The sequence below is a fragment of the Diuraphis noxia genome, unplaced genomic scaffold (assembly GCF_037042655.1).
Source record: "Diuraphis noxia isolate RWA-SAM2 unplaced genomic scaffold, SU_Dnox_SAM2 contig0004, whole genome shotgun sequence".
NCBI classification, from domain to species: domain Eukaryota; kingdom Metazoa; phylum Arthropoda; class Insecta; order Hemiptera; family Aphididae; genus Diuraphis; species Diuraphis noxia.
Window position 1 is genome coordinate 41,493,963 of NW_028301714.1, and position 11,441 is coordinate 41,505,403.

General features: G+C 28.1%; 1 protein-coding gene across 1 annotated transcript; it reads right to left on the bottom strand.

Annotated features, from left to right (window-relative positions):
• Positions 1–1,602: 1,602 nt before the first annotated feature.
• On the bottom strand, positions 1,603–10,926 carry LOC107167385 (putative inorganic phosphate cotransporter). Its single transcript, XM_015516407.2, has 5 exons — positions 10,618–10,926; positions 7,168–7,877; positions 3,027–3,548; positions 2,217–2,340; positions 1,603–1,917 (listed from the first exon to the last, which is right to left on the bottom strand). The coding sequence occupies exons 1-5, from the start codon at positions 10,682–10,684 to the stop codon at positions 1,868–1,870; spliced, it is 1,473 nt and encodes a 490-aa protein (XP_015371893.1). The 5' UTR covers positions 10,685–10,926; the 3' UTR covers positions 1,603–1,867.
• Positions 10,927–11,441: the final 515 nt, after the last annotated feature.

Genomic DNA, 11,441 nt, shown 5'->3' on the forward strand with positions numbered 1-11,441 from the left:
TTACCTGCAGGCTGCGGGTAATTCTGGCCCGTCTCATTTTTTTTTTCATATAGAATTAAAGTTTTTAATTTGGTATAAACATTTATAATTTTTTTATTCTATTTCCATTTGAGATCAACAAGTGAAAGGTACCTAAATAATCGTTAATGAATACATTAAATAATTATTCAGTTTTTTCAGTTTAAATATCAGAATAGACCACAGTTTTCTGTTTCTATTACAACATAGTTTTATATTTAATTACACTTTTTAATTTTTTATATGAAATTTCTCACCGGTGCTTATGGAAAGTTTATAGATTGATTACGGATTTTTTATTTAAATTATATTTATTCAAAACGTAATAATTAAATATTTATGAAATACTATTATTTATAAAGATGTATACAATATAGGTAATTGCAGGGCCCCTCACAAGGGGGGGGGGGGGGTCAGAAGGACCCATGGTATTGGGGCTTGGACTTTCGAGGGGCCCGGCGTTGATGCAAATAATTACCTTGGTATATATTAGAAAAATTCTTTAAAATTGATTGTTATTTAAGAGGGGTCCGGATTTAGTTCTGTACCAGGTCCAAAAATATGATTGGGGGGCCTGGATACATGGATACAATAAGTATGTATGCATAATTTTAGAAGTAACTTAATAATTTATCAAAGTTATACAAGTTATCATAATATGGTCATATTCAGTTGTGCAGGCTGTGGGTATGGTAAACTATAATAATTACATTTTAATCCGTTATCTCTCAAATTTTGAATTAAATTTGAATATTTTTTCTGTTTTTGTTGTTAATTATTACAAAAATTATTGTACATTTTGTAATTTTGTTATACCTATTTTAGTTTAAAGTTATTGTTCTGTATGAATATTATTTATTAATATCAGTGATGATGATATCAAAACCTTAATTATATATTTGCATGTATTTTACTTTGTAAATTATAGTATATTTTTAGATCACACTTGAATAGAATGTAAACAGAATAGATGGAATTTCATCTATTTATTATGAAATGTATTTCCTATTCAGTATTCACGTGTGAAAAATAAATATTAATCTATGTCTAGGTGCTGCTTTGCACTCGATTGATAAGAAATATAACCCTATAGGTACAATTAATTATACTTATTAATCGGCAGCGTTGCACACCAAAGATTATATATAAATTGTAATCCTTCAATTTTATAGGACCTAATAGCCAAAACAGATAAAATAATGGAATACTTATATCAGAATTTTGGGAGTACCTACCTATAATAGTGTATTAGTGTCAATCATTTCTATAATTACCAACCAATAATCAATGTTTTTTATACCATTAACATCACGTGGCGATTACTTTAATACAATATAGTTATTAATTCATGTAAGTTTATCACTCTAATCCTACACTCAAATTTGTGAACGAGTATTTAAAAACTCTCGAAACCCAATCAAAATTATATGTAGGTGCTTTTTTTTTTTGAAGGTTGAGGTGTGTATCTTCCAAGCAGTTCCAATATTCACCGTAACGTCTTAAATAGTACTTTGTTCCATCATTTTATAACTGGTATGATTCATAATAAAAGCAGAATGTGAGTAGGTAATGATACAAGATGAATTTTAAAATGCCATTTATAATTTTGTAAAAAAATAATTATTATTTGGTATTTATTAAAAATTGTAGATTTTAAATTGGGTTCAAAATAAAATGGAGTGATAATTTTAAACATATAATTAAATTTTGTCATTGGAACAATTTTAATTTCATAGATCAAAATGGTATTTATGTTATGATAATGTGATCATTATAAATATTAAATATAGATACAAATCAATCATACATACTAAGTGGTAAGTACATTGCATATGATTTTCGTGTTATGTTATTCAACTATTTCAATATCTCGTTTAGTATCATCTATTTTTGGAAAATCTATAAAATATGAAATTGTATATTCAGTTAACTAATAATATGTTAAAACTCGTGGTAAATATTTAAAAAATACAATTAATATTACATTATTACATTGCAATAATTTTTTTATGCTTATAGGTATTTGGTATTAATTTATTTATGAGCAATAAATTAATACGTATACATTCTATCTAAGCATATATTATAATATATATATATTAGCTGTATTTTAAAAAGTTATCTTTAGTGATTTTTATCAATATTATTTTCAGATACAATAAAATCACAATAATCATTAAGTTAACTTTTTTATTTACCTTTTTTTTGCAATGAATTCCAAGGCTGGGTCTTAGCCGAGCCGAATATAATGAAAAACAAATTGGATATGAATAACACTACTGCACCACTAAGGAATACAATTCGCCATTCCGAAACTGAAGTCTAATACAACAATAATAATCAATATAACAATTAACAATACAATAATTATTATTTGATTTAAAACCAACATACACAGAAGAGTGAAAAAAAGTATTGGGTTTAATGGGTTGATGGTTGATAAACAAAAATACAAAGTTGATGATAAATACAACTCGTCTATCACATGCCTATTATTTAATACAGTTCTATAAAATTTGAAAAACAAAGTAGAATAACGGTACCTATCCATTTATATACAATTAGTATTACAGTCCCTAAAATTGTGTGTAGTATGAAATTTAAAAGTGTGTTAAAATAACATTTATAATAATATTATATAAAATTTTAATATAACAATATTAATTCAGAATATCAAAAAAATATAAAAAACATTTATTTTTCAACAAAATTCTATTTCACACATTTTTTTTAAAGAACCTTTAAATTTGTTAAATAGAAGTTCTACTTTATTTAAATAAAATTATTTATTATAAATACATATTATTATCATTAATTGATAGGTAGGTATTACTTATAATTTAGATTTAACTGATTTAGGACTATGTGTGTAGTACGAAAATTTGGATATTTTAGGGACTGAATTGTAAGTACTAGGTAGGTACTCGTAGATGGACTGTACAGAATACAGATGACAATGGCTTAGCTTAGATTTATGAAATGTATGTAATATTTGAGTCTATTTTTACCTGATCATCGACAACGACCCCTACGAACAGAGGGGCGATGATTCCTCCGATAGATGCGGCTGTATTGGTGATTCCCATTATGAGCCCGGCGTAGTTGGGAGATAGATCCATGTGATTAATGTTGAACCCAACGTTCGATGAACATCCTATGGCTACGATGAACACATAAAGTATGATCGTTAACTGGGTGTCTTTGATAAAACTTAGTACGATTAAGCCGACTGTGCCACCCCAGAAGGATATTGTGTTCCAGATTTTTCTGGAAGTCGTGAGGGTGGTGATTTCACGCTTGTTCAGAAAATCGGCAATGAAGTTGACCGGTATCTGAAGCATAAACATGGCGAGATATGGCAACGATGATAGTAACCCGTCGTTCCTAATATCGAATTTGAGCACTGTGTGGATGAATGTCGGCATCTCGGTCAACAGTAGCCAAAATCCCCAGTTATGGCCAATGTGCGCTAAGGTGGTGGCCCACACCGGCAATGACGTAAATATTGATTTCCACGGAGTATCTGATAACTGATCACAAATTAAACAAATCAGTTTGTCATTTTTTTACGATTTTGGCACTACAAATTAAATTAAACTAGATTTTTAACATGATATGTATGTGCATTGGAGTCACGGTGGTCGCATGTGCGTATATATTACGGTTTTACCGAGAAAGAGTTGCGTGCGATCACGGAAAATTATAATATAATGAAAAATACAGAGGGAATTTTGAAATTAAACCTATAATAAGTTTTGAATTCGCACTTAGAATATGTATTATACATACCTAAAAAGCTTTGATATTTCTATTCTGTAACTTTAAATAATAGTAAATACTAATAATAATTTCAAGAATTTATTTATTTTTTAAGTCATCTGTAGATTAATCTGTGTCATATTTTCAACTGGTATATTTAGATAGTGAGATTTTTGAAAGCTATAATATTTGTATTGCTTTATTAAATATATTATTTCAGTGTACCTATCTATGTCTGTAGACGGTTTATTATTATTTATAATTTTATTGAAGCTCAAGCTAAGAGGTGAGGTATAAATACATTTTCAGATTTAGTTTCAGATTGTTTTTTCAACTTATCATAATATTTTCTTCATTTTATTGTATTTTTATATAACATAGATACATATTATAATGTTTTGAAAGTCCTCTAATGATTTTCCAATCATTTAGATACTTACATCGCATTATTGTCGTTCAATCATTCGTACATAATACAAACAATGTAATTCGTTTAATTATGCAATATCTATTACTCTATTAGATGTAAAAGTATTAAATTACTTACTAAATTATAAAATTTAACTCATTGTATAGTGATATTATAATAAAGAAATAATATTAATTTATAATAGAAGAAAATACAAAAAACCTCAACTCACAATAGACGACTAGGTACGTATATCATCTTTATTATTTGTTGACTATTTGTGGGCATAAGCTCACCATTATTATCTAATACATACTGTTTTTCTGCTTTTGGTGTATGGAAGTCATAAAATATAAACTAAATCAATATTCTGTCTGATTAAAAATATCACAAAAATTAAAATAAAATAAAATAAATATACCTCTTTATTGTTGGATAAACATTTACAGTGCTCTTAGGCTTTCGAATTAGTTTATGATATAATAGTATTAGATACTGTGGCTTGATGAGGCGCGGTCGTACACTCAATCTGCGGAAACGCATTGAGCGTACGTATTGGCCGCTAGCTCCCGGATGGGTGACCACTGGGTGACATACACAAAATACGTGTTACAACCTACCAACTAAAAAACCTATAAACAAATTCACAAAAAATAAGCCCTACTGTTTTACCCCAACACCAAATGGCCTATGTTACCACTAATAATAATAATAATAATAAATAAATAGTATTAGGTATAACATTGCAATATAATTGTATCAGATTTATGTTAATCCTACACAACAATGTAGGTGCTAGGGTTATTACAATAACTATTATGTATAACGTACTTAAACATAAAATGTTGATGAAATGTCTTCTAGGAAATTAAATATTTTTATGCTTATGAATATTTTTCTAAAAAAAATAAGTAATATACCTACACTATTTATATGCTCGAAGCTTAAAATTATTTATTCATTAATATCTACTATAAATATTTGGTTGTAGAATGTTTTATATTGCAAGTTTTAATTTATTTTTGCACTTCACTGAAAACAATTAGCGTAGTATAGTATTTATAGTATTAACTATTATTTATTATAATCTATGATTACGTAATATTACAAAAAACTATAAAGAAGACTGATACTGATACATTTTGGCAAGGAATGAATGCGATATTTTAAATTTCACCGATTTTAAGCAATAACGTATTAACGTATTAACGTATAAATTTTATTTTTTTTAAATTCATATTCATCTTAATTAAGTATTATTTTGTATAATGGTGTATGGAATTTAATTTATTTAACTATCTGGAAGTGGCAAAATGTGGTTTTCGACTACCTGCTACCCGATGATGATATGATCTTTTACTTTTCATTATTTATACGTGGGTATAATGTTGGTGAGATTTAATTTTGAGTAATCTAAATCCCAGACTTAATATTTAATTACATTTTTACGATGTGATAACGTTATCTATAGTTAAAAACCGTCATTGATGAAGTTATTAATTTTAAAATCAATAAAGTAATATTAATCTAGTGTAACTATTTTACTCAATTGTATACGATATTATAATTTATAGGTACCTATATTCTTAATATGTTTAAGCAATGGAACCCTTGCTAATTCTTTGTTGATGAAATCCTTGAGGAATTATTATACAAGCATAGTAAGAATACATTAACATTGAAGAGCTTAATTATAATTTATATTGATAGTTATAATTTATAACTTATTAGTTATTAGTTTTATCATATACGTTGTTCACCATTTCATTAACACCCCATAAGAAATTGCAAATATTTATTAATTTTATTATTATCGAACATATACTATGAGTAAATATATGATTATTTTAATTTAAAAAAATAGTTGATAATTACAAAATGTTTTTGGTTTTATTTATTAATATTTATTTATTTAATTGATGGACAATTTAAAAAAAAAAATGTTAATGTTGTTATATTATTATTTCAATATCTTTATTGTTCTATATTTTTTTCAAATAGGTATGTGTGTATATTATATAATATCACAAATATTTGATTTATTGATTTTAAACAATATTTGTTTATAATGTACACAAGAGTCATATTGAATAAAAATGAAAAATTTTAAAATTAAAGTATTTAATTTGTCGTAAACTGTGTGGTTTACCGGAATAATTCTTTTGATATTAACATAATATTAGTATATATATGGATATCTTTTTTTTTTAATTTTGCATTATTTCATATTTTTTCAAAATCTCAATACCTACATAAAATCTGTGGTAGTTGAGTAAGAAGTAAGTTGAGTGTTATTCCTCATTGAGTAAATTACTGATACGGATATGTTGAATTTAATTGATAAATCATTGAATACAAGAAACGATTCTGAGAGCCTTAAGACTATAAAATAATTTTGAGTCAAGATTTGCAATTTAAATACCAACAAATAAATTATGACTATATATAATATGTATAAGATATTTTTTAATAGCTGTAAAAATATCTATAAACCAAGTTTCAAGCTCTTTTACTCATAAACAACAATTTTACTTCCGAAATTTTAATAAGAACTAGATAATTCAAACCAGTTCACGACCAACTCGAAAAGAGCCAATTTAATCTTAAAATTATACCATTTTAGAAAATTTCATTATTAATATATTCAGTAAAAATCACCGGTTTCTTTAGTTATTAATTTTTGAAATGACTACACAAAAACAGTTTTTTCGTTTTTTCGATAACTGTGAAAAGTAGAACATGAAAATTACTACAAAGCAATTGCAACATTCTACCGAAATCTGCCTCTAAGTGAGTATTCGAAAAATTCATCATATATCCATCGAAACTTTTAGGATAATTTTTATACATATATTGATATTTTATTCCAAAACATGCAGAACATATTTTATACTTCTGATGTTTTTTTAGTGAGTTGAGGTCCGCTGGTTTTTATTATATTTTCGACTACATCGGAATTTAATAAATAATATTATGATCACCCGTTTATCGTGGCTGATGGTGTTTGAGAGCGACCTCTGGATGTACTCCTTCTCGGCCTGGCTGATGAACCGGTGCGTGGACAGCGACTCGGCGCCCAGCAGTAGCCAGACGGCCGTCCACGCCAGCCCGAACGCGCCGCTCAGGTAGTAGACGGATGGCCAGCCCATCGAGCTGCTGCACAGCACACCAGAGACGGCCAGCGTGATCATGGTGCCCAGCTGTACGCCACTGACGATGAACCCGACCAGCTTGCCTCGCTCGTGCGGCGGCGCCCACTTGGACATGATGCCGTGTATCACGGGGAACATGAACGCCGAAGACAGGCCCTGCACGAAACGGACGGCCACCAGGGCGTAGGCGCCGTACGCGTATACCACCGGTGGGCTGATGATGGACAGCAAGGACGAGACGATCATGCTGCACGCCAGCAGCATCTTGTTGTTGAATCGGCATCCGAGCACGGACGCCGGAAAGTTGGCAAACAGGTAGCCGATGAAAAACGTGCTCAGCATCACCGACCGCATCGAGTTGGTCCACCCGAATATTGGCACGTGGTCGGCCAGCTCCTGTATGTAGTCCGTCGAATTGATCACGGGATTCATGGCCACGATGGTGACAGACAGGTTAACCCGGATAAAGTATCCGTTCATCACGCACAGGAACAGCAGCAGGCTCTGCAGGTGCCGGCACCCTATCCCGTACGAGCCGACTGCATGACGTGCCGAGTGAAACGGCGATAACAAGATTATTATTATTAGTATTATAACATAAAATCATCGTGGTCGTTACCATAGGTGAAATTTAAAGGTAAGGTAATTTGATAGGTGAGTTTTAAATTTGGAGGACTATTATAATTTACATGTATGTACTGTGGATATGTTCCATTGCTCCCAGAGATATATAAAGGTTTTGAGGGTGGTGGGAGGGGGTTGCTCACCCCTTCCCCCAATTGTGCTTATGGTCTTTCCAGATTACAGATTGGCGCAATCGCAGACTCTCCCGTAAGAAACTATGTTTCCTAACTGATTTAGGGCACATTATTAACAGTGGCGTAACTAGATACTTTTTTCTGGGTAATCCCGATGTTTTTATGTAAGGATTACCAATGAAAATTCTTATAAAATAAAAAAGTTTCAGAATACCGCAGATATGTTATATATTTATTATAGACATATTATATGGATTTATTTTAAATTTTAATACTATAATAGTATAAAATAAAATTTATAAAAAATATATAGCTTTACTAAAATATTTTTAAATTGAAAATTCCAATTTTCTTTTTTCATCGACGCAAATTCGTCTATTACAGCAGATGGAGTTTTTTATGAATTTTTTACTTTTTTCTCTCTCATTCAGTTTGCAACTTGTTATCGTTGATCTTAAATACATTTTCACTCTTCTCGAAGTCGAAAAACTCCTTTCAGATGAGGTACTAGATACTGGAACTATCAAAACATTTTCAATTATTTTTGTTAATTCTTCAAATCCAACTTTTTATTTTTTACTTCTTGGTATAATGCAAAATGATCAGATACAGATAAAAATAAGGTTTTGTCCAGTTGACATTGGCGCTTAAATCATTGGTGATAAATTCATTTAATTTATAAGATGGAAATATTTCAGCATAACAACAAATTATTTTACTGTCTAAAAATGTAAATGAACCTGCAGGTATGACTCGAAAGTATAAACCGTTTCATTTTTTGAAAATGAGTGACACTGCAGATTAAGTAAAAATAAGAGTAAAATATAATCACTACGTTGTACTAAAGGCGCACGCAGTTTGATTAGTATTAAACTAATCGACAATCGCAACTCGCAAGTGTATCTATCTGACCACAACTTATAATACAGTCTCGTTATTTTTAGAAATTAATCGAATACGTATTTACAATATGTTAATTCTATTACTTTTAAACACATATACTATAGGCATATATAAACTACACATTCAATATGATAAAAGGCCTACCAAGCTTACTCACTAGCTACGCTACTGATTATTAAATATTTATGTACTTAGTAATCATATTTTATTTATAAAGATTTTTGTTCATTTTCAGGATGGAAAGTAGGTACTATTCGTCTATTTTGTCTACACTAGCTGTCTTTAAATATCTATAATTTGACTACACGATATAAGATGATATAGAAATCTCAATTTATTATTTTAATTATTCATTTATGTATTATATTTATCTATTACGACATGAATATTACCGTTTTTATTGACATTCATTAATAAATTATTCGTGTAATATTTTGTTAATCGATTTATTTGTTTTGCTTGTTTGATATTAGTAAACATATTTATTTCGTTTTTGTTATCATATTATTAAAATCTAAAAATGCTTGTATTATTTACAACTATTCCGTGTTAATATATTGTATATAATATTTAACTTGAATTTAAAAAACATAACCCAAATCTCACATTATCCTAGGTCGCTGGTAGTATAATTTTTAATTTATTTAGAAATTTAGAATAGGTACTTAATATTATTATCTTTCACGATGTGTATTGTTAACATTGTTATTAGTAATAGTATCATTTTACTTTTTTTAATATTAATTAATATTTTTATAATTATTTGCATCAGTGGTTCTCAAAGACCGCGGTATCTATGCAGGAACGCCATGCTATCGTAAAATTTTATATAGGCCAAAAAAAATTTGAGAACCGTTGATTATATAATTATGTATAACTATTAATAGTGTATATAGGTATGCGTTTTACAAGTTTAATGAATTAATCTAAAATATGATTGTTACATGAATATTTAATAATATTTCCTTATTTCCAACGATCCAAAGATTAATTTAGTTATTGAGAACAGAACAAATACGACCTATACCATCCCGGTACAAGGAAAAAGTATACAAAATAGATAGGGTAGTTTAAAAAAAATGTCCAATAAAGTAAATATTGCTTATAATATATTTCTGATCTGGCTGCATTTTATGACTGTTTTGGAATTAATATTATAACTTTAAGAATTACTCCACATGACGATTTGATTAAATGATTGAAAAAATAAACTGCATTTTATTTTTTTGTTCAAATCAATGTTACATAATAGTTTAAATATCAATCGTAAATACGTTTTCATAACTACAATATACTTACCCTATTTCATATTGTATTAGGTGGGTACCTATATCTCAACTCAATCAAGCCAAAAGTTGTAGCTTTGTATTTCATCAGTTTTATGAGTAAAAAAATTCTGATGGAAATGTTTTATAATTCAGAGTTATAGCCACTGCATATTTTATTTAAAAAAAAATGAAAATAACTAGTTCTATAAATATCTCCCGGTAAGCAGTAATGAAAATAAATTGATGATTTTTAATTTGAGTTTTTTAATTTATTATTGACATAAAATCATTTGAGATATTGATGACCGCTGTTTAAACTACATACATAATTTATAATGTTATTTACTAACCTTTTTGAGTGGAATTCATTTCTTGAGAATCAACTTGATCTGCCTGTTTCACATCGATATCCGTCATTTTTATTGTTTTCAAAAATGTACCATAACTATTTAAAAAAAATTAGTATTGATACCTATCCACTAGAATATTTTTATTTTTAGAATTTTAAATTTGTGTTTCATTAAAAATTAAAAGTAATTAAAATGATTCTGTAATTGATTTTTAGATAATAAATTAGTATAATTTAAATGTATCATTTCGGTTTAATATATCTTAAATAAAATGTAGGTAGGCACTCATCAGTTTACCTGCGATCAATAAATAGCGTATTACAGACTAAGCATTTTTATAATAGTAGTTTGAATGCCATAAAAAATGATAACACTTCACATTTTCGCAATATCATAATGGTGGGGAATTGGTTAATAACAATTACAGTTTAAAAAAATATTACTTAATAAAAGTTAGTGGTGTGTATATAGATATACATGATAATATATAGGTAATAAATATTATAGTATTTAATACTCGAGTGTGAAAAATGCTTTACACTTTAACATAATAAATTAAGTAATTTGTGTAACACAAAAGTTATTGTAAAACAAGTTAATTAACACACTTAAGTGTGTAGAAAAGTAACTAGGCATTGTAAAATATGTAAAATATGTAAATTCACAAACCTTATTTAGAAATTATTTTTTAAATGTACCATGACTACAATATTTTTAAGTGGAAAATTTTAAATAGTATATAATAAGATTTAAGATAATCTGTATTGTTGTTTTTTTAATACAAATTAATACAATAAATTGCTGTTAACAGATTAAATTATTAA

Coding starts and splice junctions, on each gene's coding strand:
- LOC107167385 (XM_015516407.2), bottom strand. CDS start 10,684: ATGACGGATATCGATGTGAAACAGGCAGATCAAGTTGATTCTCAAGAA. Junction 7,878..10,617: donor AATGAATTCCACTCAAAAAG/GTTAGTAAATAA, acceptor CACGTCATGCAG/TCGGCTCGTACGGGATAGGG. Junction 2,341..3,026: donor GGGTCGTTGTCGATGATCAG/GTAAAAATAGAC, acceptor TTGTTGTATTAG/ACTTCAGTTTCGGAATGGCG.